Source organism: Loxodonta africana, chromosome 18 (genome assembly GCF_030014295.1).
Source record: "Loxodonta africana isolate mLoxAfr1 chromosome 18, mLoxAfr1.hap2, whole genome shotgun sequence".
NCBI lineage: Eukaryota > Metazoa > Chordata > Mammalia > Proboscidea > Elephantidae > Loxodonta > Loxodonta africana.
Window position 1 is genome coordinate 23,668,779 of NC_087359.1, and position 17,059 is coordinate 23,685,837.

Consider the following 17,059-nt stretch of genomic DNA (forward strand, 5'->3'; position numbering starts at 1 on the left):
AATCTACACCATTGCAATACCTCTTGTCTAGTTTTCCTACCTCTAGTCTGCAAAGCACTTTACCACTCACTTTAATCAGGTCAATCACTTGCTCAAAAACCTTGCTGGGCAGATCCTCGTGAAATAAGTAGAAACTCTTTATACCCATGGTACTTTTATATGCTTAATTTCTCACTATCCTCCTAACTTATTATACCTTATATGCATTCATACATTCTTATTGACTTATCTAAACACATCCCAATGTATCAAATTGTTTTCAGCTACTCATAACAGAAAACCTTTCCAATTGGTGTAAACAGCAAGGAAATTAATTGACTGAATTGAAAGAAATTCCAGAGATAGGGTAGGCTCCAGGGTTGGCTGATTCAGCTCGATTTTGTCATCAGAGATCTACTTTTTTCTGTGTTTTGCCACCTTTGTCTAAAAGTATGGAGGGTTTCTCTCTTTGTGGTTGCATCGTGGTTTTCTTTGTTCATCTAATGGAAAAGGGTGACGGAACTACTCCCCGGACTAAACTCTTGTTACATGATTGGTTATCTACTTCCGGCTGGAGCTATAACATTCACCAGAGAAATGCCAAGTATTGATTGGCCTGAGATCAATTTGGATTTTCTCCGTAGTTGGAATCAGAGCCCTTTGAAATGTGGCCATCTGGAAGAGGAGTATTTTTTTTTTTAATGGAGAATATAGGGTTTTTTTTGCGGGGAAGGGGGGAAAATGGGTACATGGTGTGTGGGCAACAATCACTGTCTGCCTGATAGCCACTTAAGCCTCCTACCTCTTTCGTGCTGCTCTCCCAGTTCTGAAATGTCTTCCCCAAGAACTGTATCCACTTTTCTAAATGTGACCTATTTTCAAAAACTGTCTTATGATAGTACCCGTTCAGACCTTCAGACCATATCCCTTAGCCAGATGGTAGCTTTTCCTTTTTCAAGCTCTGTTAGTACTATACGTGGCATGCCTCACGCTCTGCACTGCATTGTAGCTGCGAGGTGTAAATGGCTTTAGGACAGCGAATGTGCTTTACTCACCTATAGAGTCCCATGAACTCTCAGCAGCTCTGAAACTGTTTGTGGGCTGGAATTCTTTGTCAGTAAAACTTAGATTTTCACACTGAATTGATTTAGATCTTTATATCTAAATGTTAGATTTAGGTTGTCGTATGTTTCAAATACTGCCTTTACCTATGATTTAAAAACTACTTTTCAGGAATGATAATTTATGATAACTTTTTTTTTTTTAATATTCAGGTGAATTTGGCTTACGGAGATCATCTTTATATTTTCTGAAGCCATCATATTGGTCAAAGAGCAAAAGAAATTATAAGGAGCTATCAGAAGGCAATGTTAATGGGAGTATTAGTTTTAATGAAATTGTTGAGCCTGTTTCTTCAGAATTTCTAGGGAAAGAAGCCATAAGGTATGATGGAGTCTTTGGCAAGTGAGGTATACAAACTGCTCCTTTGGAATCTGCCACATTTAAATTCTATCTTTTCATTAATATAAGAAAGTATTATGGTTTAGGAGATTTGGTCCACAAGTCATAATTTTTAAAGCATAGTATTGGTTTTTTTTTAGTATTGGTAAGGGCTACTTTTCTTTCAAAGATTTTATTTTCCTTGCAACTGTTCAGAATTAAGGTTGCTGCTAGATTTGAAATTTGCTTCAACGGAAATTTTTGAAAGTAATAAAATCCAATGTTTATGCAATTAAGCTTCTTAAAGCTTTCTCCATGATGTAGATTGAAAATGATTAAATATGGACTGTAATTTTATTCATGCTTGATTTTTCTCAACATGTTAAATTGTCCTTTGTTAATTTTATATACCCTTTTTTTTTGGGGTATTATAAGATAATTAGAATTTTGGTTTAATTTTTATGAACCAAAGAGATGTATTATTATTCTTTGCTTGACTAATTAACACCAAATCAAATAATTATAATAATGAGAAAGAGAAGAAAAGAAATAAAAGAAAAATGAAAATAAAGAGAGAAGTATAGTGTGTGTTCTTTAAATTTAAGACAAATATATTTTTAAATTTAAGAAAAATGCAAGGGGAGAAATAAAATACTTTGGGTGTAATCAGTGGGCCAGTGGTCTGCCTTCCCAAGGGTAAAATTTGAACTAATTAGCAGTATCATTACTTCTTTTAAAAAATTATGTAAAAAATAGCTAAAGCGGAATGGGGGAATTGCTTCATGTTTGTAGACAGTTGTGGTGATGTGAAATAACATTTAATTTATATCCCTTTAACGGATGCAATAAATGTTTGATTAATTATAAACAAAAGTATCAAAGGTGAAAAATGCACAAATTGCTAGACTCAAATATTTCATTTTCTTTTTAGAAGTTGTTTTGGCATGAAAAATGAGTGACACTTAAAATGAAAAGGAATACTGTATTTTTCTTTTGTAATTTCTTGAAAATAATTTTATAATTGTCAGCTATCTTTGGTTCATTGCTTTAGTAAGAAGGTAATTTGTTATTGCTATTAAATATGACAGCTTTGAAACAAGTGTTATAAATATAAGCATACACGCTTAAAAATTGCTTTAAATACTTAAGAGTAGAAAACTGTGTTTTTCAGAATCAGTTGTATTCAGAAGACATACAGGAAGAAAAGTGAAACTGTAGAGGCTTTGAGAAGTAAGTAGCTTTTCTAGTATTCAGTCCACAATATTAAGGTACAAATGCTAAAACAATGGGAAGTTGAAAATTTCTACCACGATTTTCTCACATTTAGGAATACTTTCATTTATTTGTGATTGATGTTCATAGTAAAAACAGTAACACAACATCAAAGTAGTAAAAACAAAAAGTAATCTATATAAAAATACACTATTATTTGAACAAATCCGTGTTTTTTTCATTTCATTGTTTTGCATGTGTATACATGACCCCAGGTGGCTCAGTGGTTGATAACTTGGCTGCTAGTCAAAAGATCATTAGTTCGAATCCACCAGCCACTCCATGAAACCTTAAGGGGCAGTTCTACTCAGTCCCGTAGGCTCACTATGAGTCGAAATCAATTTGATGGCAGTGGGTTTTTTATACATGTAATTTTTTTTTTTTTTTGGTCTAACCTTGCATAGGTTTTTCAACCTTGGCACTATTGAGATTTTGGACAAGATAATTTTTTGTAGTGGGGAACTGTCCTAGGAATTGTAGCATATTTAGCAGCATCCCTGACCCCTACCCATTAGATGCCAGTAGCACCCTTCCCCCAATTGTGACAACTAAAGATGTTTTGAAGTTTTACTCCTGTTTTCTTCTTTTAAGAGTTCTATGACTTTAGTTCTTACATTTAGGCCTTTGATCCATTTTGAGTTAATTATCATATATGGTGTGAGGTATGATTCCAGCTTCATTCTTTTGTATGTGGAAATCCAGTTGTCCCTGTACCGTATATTGAAGAGACTGTTCTTTACTGGGGCAAAGGGCATGACGGACACACCATCTTTTGCATTCAAAATGACTAAGCTTGTTGTGTGTGTGTGTTGGGCGGCTGGAAAAGTTAACTATTTTAAACCACTGCACTCACCAAGAAAGGGGGGACAGAATCCTCCCAAAGAGAAATACTTGAACATGGTATTTATGCCTCTCTTCTGCATAGCTCATAAAGATTTTTCCTTCTAATGCAGTGTGTGCTATGATACCCCAGGATTTGTAACCTGTGTACAGGTGGTTCCAGACTTATGATGTATTTGAGTTACAATGAACGGCACTTAGAGCCATCTAGTTGTGTGTGTGTGTATACGTCTTATCATTAGTACTGTGTACTACCTACAGTGTGTGTGTACATCTTATCATTAGTAATGTGTACTACCTAAAGTGTATGTGTGTGTACATCTTATCATTGGTAATATGTACTACCTAAAGTGTGTGTGTGTACATCTTATCATTAGTAATATGTACTACCTAAAGTGTGTGTGTGTGTACATCTTATCATTAGTAATGTGTACTACCTAAAGTATGTGTGTGTACATCTTATTAGTAATGTGTATTTTTTTTTTACTACCTGAAGTGTGTGTGTGCACATCTTATCATTAGTAATGTGTACTACCTAAAGCATGTGTGTGTGTACATCTTATTGGTGATGTGTACTACCTAAAGTGTGTGTGCACATCTTATCATTAGTAATGTGTATTACCTAAAGCATGTGTGTGTGTACGTCTTATTAGTAATGTGTACTACCTAAAGTGTGTGTGTGTGCACGTCTTATCATTAGTAATGCGTACTACCTAAAGTGTGTGTGTGTACGTCTTATCATTAGTAATGTGTACTACCTAAAGCATGTGTATGTGTACGTCTTATTAGTAATGTGTACTACCTAAAGTGTGTGTGTGTGCACGTCTTATCATTAGTAATGCGCACTACGTAAAGTGTGTGTGTGTGTGTGTACATCTTATCATTAGTAATGTGTACTACCTAAAGCATGTGTGTGTGTACGTCTTATTAGTGATGTGTACTACCTAAAGTGTGTGTGTGCACGTCTTATCATTAGTAATGCGTACTACCTAAAATGTGTGTACGTCTTACCAGTAGTAATGTGTACTACATAAAGGGTTGCAGCACATAATTTGCTGATGTCATCATTTTCAGATGTTCACTTGCAGATATTCAGTTTTATGATTTATAAAGATACAATAAAAAGCAACAATGAAAACTAAAAAAAAAAATGAGATATTTGACTTAGGTCAGAGCCAACTTATGACAGTCTTGTTGGAACAGAACCCCATCCTAAGTCAGGGACTGCCAGTATCATGCTTTATTGATTTATTACTTTTCCCCTTTTCTTACACAGTATTTACTTATCTACTCAGAAGTAGATACAGGGAAAGCTAAATGTTTTGAGTACCCCCTAAATCTTATTGTTTGTATAACAAAGTCTATTTCACTTACCATTCACAGTATTGATTATAACACAGAAGTTTTTTACTGCTATAAAATGTGATGGAATATGTTTTAAATCGGTCTTTAACTTTGTTGTATTACTTCAAGATTGCTCAAGTATTATGAATTATTCTGCATATCTGGACAGAAATAAAAATCACACTTGTTTCTTCTTCTTCCCTGAGCTAGACTTGTCATTTGACATATATGAGGGTCAAATTACTGCATTACTTGGCCACAGTGGAACAGGAAAGAGTACATTGATGAATATTCTTTGTGGACTCTGCCCACCCTCTGATGGTAAGAGTTTTCTGACTTAAAGATAAAATTTCTTACTTCGGTTAACTAGTGTTTTTAATCAAGATATCACAATGCAATTATTTATCTTTTAAGTATATACCCAATAATTTTTGTCAGTGATTTGGTACTAACCTATATTTTCTCATTTTCTTGACTGCACATATTTATTGGTTTTTCAATAGAAATTTAAATAATTTCATCATGTTTAGTAAGGTAAAAAGGATCTATTTTTGTACCTACTTTTATATATTTTATAAATATGTGTGTGTGTTCCTCATTTTCAGGGAAGGATACATTAGTAACTAATTTGAAAATACATGTAACCTATTTTAAGGAGCCCTGGTGGAGCAATAGTTAAGTGCTCAGCTGCTAAATGAAAGGTTGGCGGTTTGAACCCACCAACTGGAGAAAGTTAGGGCAGTCTGCTTCCATAAAAATTTAGTCTTGGGATGAAAATCCTATGGGGCAGTTCTGCTCTGTCTTATAGGATCGTTTTGAGTTGGAATCAACTTGACTGTAGTGGGTATGGTATTTTTGGTTTTACAGATTATTTTAAGTTGAGAAAACAGATGCAGGTTTTTAAATATGTAACAGTATGTCAAAAGGGAAAGAATGATAAATGTGAACACCATCTCCTAAAATGGAATTTTAAGAGCACTACCTCAAAAGTATAATTTTGATATGTGATTTTCCTATAAGCACGAATTCATTATGGCAGTTCCATATTTCCACAATAAAGTACAATAAATATTTTACTTTAAAAATGGGCTTCATTCCCATGTACTTAATCTGCATCTCAATCTTTTAAATATAATTTAACTTTTAAGATTAGTTTGATTTTGTTATTTATTCCTAATTGTGTCACTGTTTGATGTAATAATAATATCTTACATTTATATAAGATTTATGATTGTTGTTATGACTTTCCATACATTATCACGTTGATTTAACAGTTCTTAAGTGGGCTATATTAGTATTCAGTTTATAAAAGAGAAAAGCTGGTATTTAAAAAAAAAATCTTCCCAAGACCATAGAGCTAGTAAGGGAAAAACTTTCAGTTCCTTGTTGTCTCCACCATTTCATAATGTCTGAAAATGAAAGAAAATTATTACTGGAATGTAAGTGAAAATAAAGTAAAAAAAAATACCAGTAGATAATTTTGCTTAATGTGAAGCTTTTAGTTCCTTGCTCTTTCCACTATATAATACGACCTGGAAGTGAAGGAAAATGAGACTGAGATGTAAGTGAAAGCAAGTGACCAAGAGTGTGGGAATGAGGGTGCATCATATCATGCAAATTATACTAACACTTGCCTTATATGTCTATTACCAACCAGATAACTAAATTGTGAGGATATGTTAAATGAAGTATGCATACTTTTAATAATTAATGTATTTAATATAAACTAATATATATTTTGCTTTTAGGGTTTGCATCTATATATGGACACAGAGTCTCAGAAATAGATGAAATGTTCGAAGCAAGAAAAATGATTGGCATTTGTCCACAGTTAGATATACACTTTGATGTTCTGACAGTGGAAGAAAATTTATCAATTTTGGCTTCAATCAAAGGAATACCAGCCAACAATATAATACAAGAAGTAAGTTATTCATATAGAGAGCTTTACTTTTATTCCCTGTAAATTTTGTATTATATTATGTAATAAAAATATGCTTGAAAATACAAATATAAAACGTGTTCTGAGTCAGTAACAGAAAATCATTATGAAGAATTAGGTGGGATTTGGAGTAAATGTTTCGGTACACTTAAGCTAGTACCTTGTTTCTTCTGGAGAATATTGGCCTCTCAAAGTAGATGTTTCTTTCGTTCCTCCCTTCTTCCCTTTGCTTTCTCATCTCCCCCTCCTAACACACACACAGCCTGCATGCTGATCCCTTCTTTCCCCTTCCCCACTACCCAGGAAGCCACAAAAGCAAAACAGACATTTCCCTCAAGAAGTTTGCAATCTGTTATTTCAAAATTATGTATGAATATGTCAAAATTAAATTCTGTACTAAAAGAACATTTTTTAAAGTTACTATTAAAATAGGGACATTTTAAAACTAATATTCATAATTATATAAATGACATGATTTAAAAAATAGCGTTGATCACACTTTACTTTTACAGGTGCAGAAAGTTTTACTGGATTTAGACATGCAGGCCATCAAAGATAACCAGGCTAAAAAATTAAGTGGTGGTCAAAAAAGAAAGTTGTCTTTAGGAATTGCTGTTCTTGGGAATCCTAAGGTAAATAAACATTAGTTTCACCGATGAGATGATCTTAAATTGTGTTGAAAAGAAAAGCAGGTTGTAGAAAGATATATGATGCATTTATGTAAGTTTTAAACATAGATAATATATCATACATTACTATGGATGTCTTTATCGCAATAAGGTTTTTAAACTGAAGTCAGAAAGTGCCTTTATGATACCAGTTACCTCTAGGATGGGAAATGGAAGAGGGACTTTAGTTGTATCTGCAGTGTTTTATTTCTTTAAAAAAATCTGAAGAAAATATGTCCCAAAAATAACATTTATTAAATTTGAATGGTGGCTATAACAGTATTGTTCTGTTATTCTCTATACTATTCTGTATATTAAAAATAGTTCATAATAAAAAGTAGAGTACAATCAAAGGAATAGTTTAGTTTGTTCCTGTTCTGCTGCTTTGATTTTTTTTTTTTTAAACATCTTATTGTGTTTTTGGTAAAAGTTTACACAGCAAATTAGGTTCTCGTTTAACAATTCCTATATATATTGTTCGGTGATGTTGGTCACATTTTCACACTGTGTCAGCATTCTCATTATTTCCATTTTGGTTGTTCCATTTCCATTAATCTAGTTTCCCTGTCCCCCCTTACCTTCTTGTCTTTGGTCTATGGTAAATGTTTACTTATTGTTTGGTTTCACTTAGATGATTATTTAGAGGATCACAGTACTTATGGCTGGTATTATTTATTTTATGAGCCAGTCTGGCTTCTGGCTGAAAGGTGACCTCTGGGAGTGGTTTGAGTTCCACATTTAACAGGTATCCCAGTGTAATAGTCTCAAGGGTTCCCCTAGTCTGTATTTGTTCCGTAAGCTTCGCCGTTTTTTAGGAATTTAAGTTTTGTCCTACGTTTTTCTCCCATTATTTCTGGGACCATCTGTTGTGTCCCTGGTTGGAAGGTCAATAGTGGTAACTGGGCACCATTTACCATATTTTTATGCAAATAATGCATGCTTTCTCGTTTGCTTGCCAACTGCTCACTCCCTCTTCCTGCAAGGTGTTTTGATAAGCACGCTATACTAATTTTTTTTTACAGCAACATATCAAAAAAAAAATTGGCCTAATGGTGCTTGTGAAAATAACCTCACAGGGGGAGGGAGCAGTTGACAGACAAATGTAGAAGGCATGCGTTATTTGCGTAAAAACAGAGTAGTTCTAGGCGCAGGGTAGGTGAGCTGGGAGTTCTGTAGACTGTCAGTCCTGTTGACTAGTTTTTTTCTTTGAATCTTTGTTTTCCTTCTTTCTCTTTTGTTCCAGAGACCAATAATTGTGTCTTAGGGCTACTTTGATTTTTATATGTTTTTATATGCTCGCAGTCTTGTAGAAACAGAACTAGCTGTAGCACTGTGGCGCAGTGGTTAAAGCACTCGGCTGCCAACCCAAAGATTGGTGGTTTGAACTCACCAGCCACTCTGTGGGAGAAAGATGTGATAGTCTGTTTCTGTAATGATTACAGCCTTGGAAACCCTATGGGGGCAGTTCTACTCTGTCCTACAGGGTTGCTCTGAGTGAGAATCAAGTCGACGGTAATGGGTTTGGTTTTTTTTTTTTTTTTTAAGAAAGCTGCAAGCCCGATGCCTGCAGATAGGAGCCTTTTCTCTCTTGCTGCTGCTGCTTCGGGATGACCCAAAATTGTGGCTTTATGTTATTTAATCTTCCTCCCAATCTCCACCTCTGAGATTTTTAAATTAAGAGATAGTTTAAAACAAATTGCTTCCCTTAAGTTAGTATAGGACATATTTCTCTAAACAGTTTTTATAGCTACAAAATTTAATTGTTCAGGAAGCAGTTATATTTTTAGTTTATTTTATACTTAATGTTTTTTGGTTTATTTATCTGATTGTTATTACACTTATGCCTTATGCCTTACAGACATTAGCCTTTTAAAATTAAACCTAGTAAGGTATTCACATGTCACACTGATAGTTTTTAAAGTTATGCTAACTCAACTATAAGTGAGACTCATACCTAATATATTTCTGCCTGGAAAATATAACTTGAAATGGAAAGATTTTCAGTAGCCACATACACTGTAAATATTTTTGCTTTTCTGAGGGTTTCCTGCTCTTCCCCACTCCTTTTCACACAGATACTGCTGCTAGATGAACCAACGGCTGGAATGGACCCTTGTTCTCGCCATATTGTTTGGAATCTTCTAAAATACAGAAAATCCAGTCGGGTGACAGTGTTTAGTACTCATTTCATGGATGAAGCCGACATTCTTGCTGGTGAGGTTTTTGATTTATTTCTGAAAGGATAATAAGTTCATGGGGTCAGAATGGAGATAGACTTAGGGAGGATAAATCATGAGGATTAAATAGAGAACCTGGTGCCTTATGGTGTGCGTTCTTCACAGAAAAGGTTTTAAAATTTTAAGAACTATGTATTTTTGTGTCGAGGGTTACCCAGACTGCCCTAGGTTTAATGATTTGCTACGAGGACTCACAGGACTCAGCATATAGCTGTACTCAAAGCTATGAGTTATTACACAAAAGAATACAAAACAAAATCAGCAAACAAAAGGTGCATGGGACAAAGTGTGGCGGAAACCAGGCACACGCTTCCAAGAGCCCTTTCCCAGTGGGACTGCACAGGGTGTACTTAATTCCTCAATCAGTGAATTGTGATAGCATGTGTGAAATGTCTGCCAGGGAAGCTCAGTACAGACTCAGTGCCCAGTTTTTATCGGGTGCTGGTCATGGTAGGCACCCTCTGCCTAGCACATACCAAAATTCCAGGTCCCTAGAAGGCAAGCAGCTGTTCAGCGTAAATCACACCATTTATACAGTTTAGGCACAGCAAACCCCTCTTCTCTGTTCTGGGAATGGTGGTAACCTCCCCAAAATTCAAGTTCTAGCTACCAGCCAAGGGCCAACCTTGCTAACAGGCCTTTCTGAGGATAGCAGTGTCAGGCCTGCTATGTTAACTCTTTTCTGCAGGAGTTTATACACATATGCACATATAAAGAACCTACGTTACGTCAACATGTGGCAAGATCTGTGAGTTCAGAATTCTAGAGCGATGTTTTTCTGCTTATAATATAACCTAATAAACTGGGCAAATAATTCATCTCTTCAGCAGTATCTTTGGGGAAAAAAAAAAGCGGGAAACTAACATTTTTTTGTTGTAATTTCTTTTGCTTTTTTGAAGTTGTTTTTATACTTGTTATAAGGGAAATTGTGAAAGCTCTTGCCTCTTAGGGAGAGTCTGAGCTATTTGGGAGCAGTATAAGGAAAGTGAACTCTAGATTCAGACAGCCTGGGTACAGATTCCAGCTTTGTCACTTAATAGCTATGTGAGTCATGGGCAAACTGTGTATTTTCTTATTGATTCAGTGTCCTCATCTAAAAAACAGGTGATAGTAGTCTTGTACCTTTCACATAGGGTCATTGTGATGATTTAATGAGATGATCCATAAACATCTCTCAGAGGGTCATCCATGAAATATAAATGTCAATTATCAATGTGTTATTAATTTAAAAATTGACACGTAAATCTCTGTTTGCAGATAGGAAAGCTGTCATATCACAAGGAATGTTGAAATGTGTTGGTTCTTCAATTTTTCTCAAAAGTAAATGGGGCATTGGCTACCGTCTGAGGTATGTATTCGTTCTTTATTGCTTTATCATAGTCTTCATCTACTATTAATATTTTTAGGGTTTGCCATAGTATGATTTGACTCTTTCATGACACTAAATTTAGTTTAAAACATTCAGAATTTACCTTTTTGGTTGTTGACTAAGTAATCATGATTTTTGGTTCTCTATTTTTTATATTATAGCATGTACATAGACAAATACTGTGCCACAGAATCCCTTTCTTCGCTGGTTAAACAACACATACCTGGAGCTACTTTATTACAACAGAATGACCAACAACTTGTATATAGCTTGCCTTTCAAGGACATGGACAAATTTTCAGGTACTACCTAGTTTCTGTTTCTTGGTTGTTGAATCGGGGTCTTGTATTGGGAATAGGTTTTCTTGCTTTACCCTGTTTACTTTTCTATGTAAGATTTTTATGCTCCACATGACAGAGTTAATATTCTGTTTCTTTATTTTGTTTTTGAAAACCAGAAATACAACAAGCTAACTTGTTTCTTTATACAAATAGCATGGAAGAAACTGTAACTAATATGTTAACTTAAATGCTCAAGAAAATGAAAGAAAAGAACATAAAAAATAATTGCATCGTAATCAAGAAAGAAAGAAATTGCTCCAGATTTGCTTAGAGACCTTCTGGGAATAATGCACGTACATAATTGTTTGTGTATGCTCTCTGGTGGCATGGTGGTTAAGAGCTACAGTGAGCTGTGGCTGCTAACCAAAAAGTCGGCAGTTCAAATTCATCAGTCACTCCTTGGAAACCCTGTGGGCAGTTTTACCATGTCCTATAGGGTCACTATGAATCGGAGGCCACTCGATGGCAACGGGCTGTTGTTGTTACATGTTTTCAAGTTCTTTTCCAGTTTCACGATTCCATAATAAATCATATGATAAACCCTTGAATTATTTTAATTGAGGCAGGTTTTTTCCACTTTATAACGAGGAACTCAAACATAGTCTTCATCTCTTTAAGAATCTCTTAATAGCCAGCAGAATATTACTGATGTATATATGTTGTGCAGAATTCCCCTGACATTTATCTCATAATTAGATAAAAGTTTCTGTACTAGGTAAGTTGGCTTCTTTAAAAAAATAAAAATAAGTCATTAGTTAACTAGATGGAAATATATATGCCAAGTTAATGCCTATCATTCTGTCTACCTATCTATCCCCAATTCTTTAATAACACTTATATACTGCTAATTGTGTGTAGGGAAACCCTGATGGCATAGTGGTTAAGAGCGATGGCTGTTAACCAAAAGGCTGGCAGTTCAAATCTACCAGCTGCTCCTTGGAAACCCGGTGGGGTAGTCCTACTCTGTCCCATAGGGTTGCTATGAGTTGAAATCGACTTGACAGCAACGGGGTTTTTTTTTTTATTGTGTATAGAATGCTAGTCTGTGCCTTATTATAATTCTTAGTTTACGTAATTATCTTACTATTTCAATAAACATGGAAGGTAAAGACTTTTTACTGTTTCCATTTTATAAATGAGGAAACTGAGGTATAGCAAGATTAGGTAACTTGCCAAAGGTAAGATAACACAGGTAGAAAGTGGTCAAGCTGAGTTTTGAACCCAGACTGACTGGTTACTGAACTCATGTTCTTACCACCATGCTTTGTTGCCTCACATGTGTCTTTGATAAATTGTCTCACTGGTTCACTGGTTTTCAAAATATGTTCTAGGAACTCCGGTGGAGTGGATCCTAAGATGTTTTTAAGGAATTCCTGCAGTCAAAACTTTCTCATGATAAGTCTATCCCAACTCACGGAGCACAGTTCTACTCTCACACACATTTGTGTCAGAATAGAACTTGGCTCCACAGAGTTTTCAATGGTTAATTTTTGGTAAGTAGATTTGCCAGGACTTTTTTTCAAGGCACCTATGGGTGAACTTGAACCTCCAGCCTTTCAGTTAACAGCTGAGCATGTTAACCATTTGTACCACCCTGAAATAAAACTAAGCTGTTATTTGCCATTTTGATCCTGTCTCTCATGAGTATTGAGTGGAGTTTTCCAGAGGTTACATGACATGTACTATCACAGTAGATTGAATACAGAAGCAAATATGAGAATCTTCCTATGCTCTATAAGGCAGACATTAAAGAGATTGCAAAAATGTAAAACAGTGCCCTCTTCTAATTGAAATCTTTAAAGTTCTTTGAGGTCCTTAGCAATTTTTGAGTGGGAAAGGGGATCTGAGATCAGGTAGTTTGAGAACACTGTGCTAACTGAGTAAATTCAGTCATATACTGTTCCTAAAGGATATTTTAAAATAATTCATGTTAATATGCTTAACTACACAGTATTTTTTTTTTCCTTTTAGGTTTGTTTTCTGCTCTAGATATGCATTCTAGTCTGGGTGTTATTTCTTATGGTGTTTCCATGACGACTTTGGAAGATGTATTCTTAAAGCTAGAAGTTGAAGCAGAAATTGACCAAGCAGGTAAAAAACAAAACTAACAAATCATTTTAGGAAATGAACCAGACAAATGGTGATCTTTTTTTAGGAAATGAACCAGACACATAATTACATAAACGTGTGACATATTATTTTGGGGAGTGAAGGGCAGAAATAAATAGGTAAATAAATGAGTAATCGAGATATTTGCTGATAGTGATGAGAGTTATGAAGGAAATAATGCATTGATCTTGGGAGGCAGCTAGTTTTGATTGTATGGTCAAGGAGGACTTTGTTGATATGACGTTCAAAGTGAGACTTGGATAACAAGAAAAACCAGGTAGGCAAAGATTTTAGGACAGAGCTTTCCATTTAAAGGGAATTGCTAATACAAAGGTCTTAATTGAAAAATGAATTAGACATCTTTGAGGGACAGAAAAAAGGTCACCATGACCAGAGCTTAGAGAGCCAAGGCAAGGGTGGTACTCAGTGAGATTAGATGGGTAGGCAACAGGCACGTTATGTTAGGCCTTGAAAGTCTGGAAAAGAATTTGGTTTGTTTTCTTAGTGCACTGTGAACCTATCAGAGTCTGATTTGCATTTTTAAAAATGACTTTTTGTTCTTGAATGATGAATGGATTGTAAAGAAGAGTGGAGCCAAAGGGGTGTCTGAAAAGGAGCAGCTGTTGCTGTTTTTCTTCCCTGAAAGAACGGAGATGCAAAAGCCAAGACAAAATGATATTTCAGGAAAAAAGGAAGAGGTCAGTTATTTGTCGATTGCTTTGAAGAATAAGACAAGGACAGAAAAGACGGCTTTGATAAGAAAAAGGCCAGTGAAGGAGTTGGTAACGTAGAAGACAGCGCTGATCTTGACAAGAGCAGTATCAGTGGCATGATGAGGATCAAAGGTAGATCTGTGAAGTTTGAGGTGAGATGTGAGTTGAGAAAGTGTTTCCTACACTTGAAGGTTAATTGTGTGGCTGGACCAGTAAGCAACATCATGATAAACAGAGAAATGATGGAAGTTGTCAAGGATTTCATTTTACTAGGATCCACAATCGACACCCAGGGAAGCAGCAGTCAAGAAATCAAAAGATGCATTGCATTTGGCAACTCTACTGCAAAAAACTTCTTTAAGGTGTTAAAAAGCAAAGATGTTACCTTGAAGACTAAGGTGTGCCTGACCCAAGCCATGGTGTTTTCAGTTGCCTTATATGAATGTGAAAGCCAAATATTGAATAAGGAAGACGGAAGAATTGACGCCTTTGAATTACGGTGTTGGCAAAGAATGTTGAATGTACCATGTGCTGCCAAAAGAATGAACAAATCTGTCTTGGAAGAAGAACAGCCAGAATGCGCCTTAGAAGCGAGGATGGTGAGACCTCGTCTCATATACTTTGGACATAGAAAAAGTACAACCAGAATGCTTAGAAGCAAGGATGGCGAGACTATGTCTCACATACTTTGAACATGTTATCAGGAGGGATCAATCCCTGGAGAAGGACATCATGCTTGGTAAAATGCAGGGTCAGCGAAAAAGAGGAAGACCTTCAACGAGATGGGATTGACACAGTGGCTGCAAAAGTGGGCTCAAGCATAGCAGCAATTGTGATGATGGCATAGGACCGAGCAATGTTTCATTCTCTTGTGCATAGGGTCACTCTGAGTTGGAACCAACTCGATGGCGCCTGACAACAACACTTTGGACATGTAATCAGGAGGGCTCGGTCCCTGGAGAAGGATATCATGCTCGGTAAATAGAGGGTCAGTGAAGAAGAGGAAGACCCTCATTGAGGTGGATTGACACAGTGGCTGCAACAATAGGCTCAAGCATAACAATGATCATGAGGATGGCACAACTGGGCAGTGTTTCCTTCTGTTGTACACAGGGTCTCTGTGAGTTGGAAGTGACTAGATGGCACCCAACAACAACACCAGATGGCTGAGAGTGAAGGAAACTGGGGTGGTAGAGAGTTCATAGTTATTAAAAGAGCCCAGGTACATTAAATACACATTTTGCATGAATGTTGAGTGGCTGATATAAAAATAACAGATTCTGACTTCTATCCCCATCGATTAGTTTTGCCTATTTTTGAACTGGTGGAATCACACAATCTGTATCTTTTGTGTCTGGCTTCTCTTATTCAATATTATGTTTGCGAGATTCAGCCATGTTGTTATGTGTAGTTATACAGTCGTTTGTTCACTTTATTGTTTTATATTATTCCATTGTAGTACTCTTTTATGCCTTAATTTATTCATTTACCTGTTGATAGCAATTGGGTTCTTTTCAGTTTATGGCTATTCTGGATAGGGCTGCTAAGAACATTCTTGCACATGTGTTTTGGTGAACCTGTGTACCTATTTCTGTGAGGCTTATACCTAGTAGGGAATTTCCTGGGTCATAAGATACAAATCTGTTCAGCTTTAGTAGATAGAGCGGAACTGTGTGAGAGCTCCATTTGCTCCGCATCACCACCAGAGGAGTGTGTCTTTAAAATTTACATGCTTCGGAAAGGTTTTTCTCTTTTATATGCCGTAACTTTCAGTCTTTTCTTGTGTTTTGGCAATTAGATTACAGTGTATTTACTCAGCAGCCACCAGAGGAAGAAATGGATTCAAAATCTTTTGATGAAATGGAGCAGAGCTTACTTATTCTCTCGGAAACCCAGGCGTCTCTAGTGAGCACCATGAGCCTGTGGAAACAGCAGGTGTCTACAATAGCCAAGTGTCATTTCCTTACCTTGAAACGTGAAAGTAAATCAGTCAGATCCGTGTAAGTGCAATCACTCTTCTACCAAACGAGTTTGTTTTTACTTTTTTAAGATACGAATTTGACTTATCATCTTGATTTTATAAGTGTAGACATATGTAGCTTTGAAAGATGAAAGCTATAATTTTAAAATGTCAAAGAAAAAGAACTATGCTTTTAGTAATTTCATTGAATACCCTTAGAACCTTACTCTTTTATTAGCATTTATTATCACATCTATAAAATGAGGGAGTGACAAATAATATACTCTAACTGTAACTCAAACCAGGAAGTTTTGAGTTACTGTCATTATGTCTTAAATTTTATTTTGCATTTATATTTTCCATAATATTTTTGTATGTATTGATTAATTCTTATTAACCACCTTTTGTAAACAGCAGGTGAAGGAACTGAAGTATGAAGAAGGCCTTAGAGCTCGTAGAACCAGGATCATGGTGACATCTTCTCAGCTTAGCTTTAGCTTTTCGCAGATCCCCATGGGTACTAGGCATTGTGTTAGAATGATTTGGAGTAACATGAATTAACTGCTGTAATACACCACACACGTGTCTTGTTAGATCCACAATGGCTGTAGAAGTAAAACAATAATTAGGAATAAGAGTAGTTATATATTTGAAGTATGCTGAATTCATTTTCTTTTTTGACCAAGTTTATTCGGTATCTTGATAGATGTGTCGATCAAGTATCTGATTTATTCCTTTGTCAGCATATTGAAGTCAGTGTGTTGAACAGTACTCTCAAAAGGAATCCCTAAAAACAATATGGATTTTCTGTGGTAAAATACATTTAGGAAGTACTACATTTTATAT

At 35.7% G+C, this 17,059-nt stretch overlaps 1 protein-coding gene across 4 annotated transcripts in view; it reads left to right on the top strand.

Annotated features, from left to right (window-relative positions):
- Positions 1-17,059, top strand: part of ABCA5 (ATP binding cassette subfamily A member 5) — an 87,655-nt gene that overhangs the window by 38,778 nt on the left and 31,818 nt on the right. For all 4 annotated transcript variants that reach the window (XR_010318308.1, XM_064270822.1, XM_064270824.1 and 1 more), the window contains exons 10-19: positions 1,254-1,422; positions 2,591-2,649; positions 5,086-5,196; positions 6,624-6,799; positions 7,330-7,449; positions 9,561-9,699; positions 10,980-11,070; positions 11,253-11,392; positions 13,403-13,522; positions 16,052-16,253. Coding sequence is in view for 3 of the 4 variants with exons in the window: in XM_064270822.1 (XP_064126892.1) it covers positions 1,254-1,422; positions 2,591-2,649; positions 5,086-5,196; positions 6,624-6,799; positions 7,330-7,449; positions 9,561-9,699; positions 10,980-11,070; positions 11,253-11,392; positions 13,403-13,522; positions 16,052-16,253 (1,327 nt within the window). In the remaining variant the exon portion in view is untranslated. The remainder of the gene's footprint in view (positions 1-1,253; positions 1,423-2,590; positions 2,650-5,085; positions 5,197-6,623; positions 6,800-7,329; positions 7,450-9,560; positions 9,700-10,979; positions 11,071-11,252; positions 11,393-13,402; positions 13,523-16,051; positions 16,254-17,059) is intronic.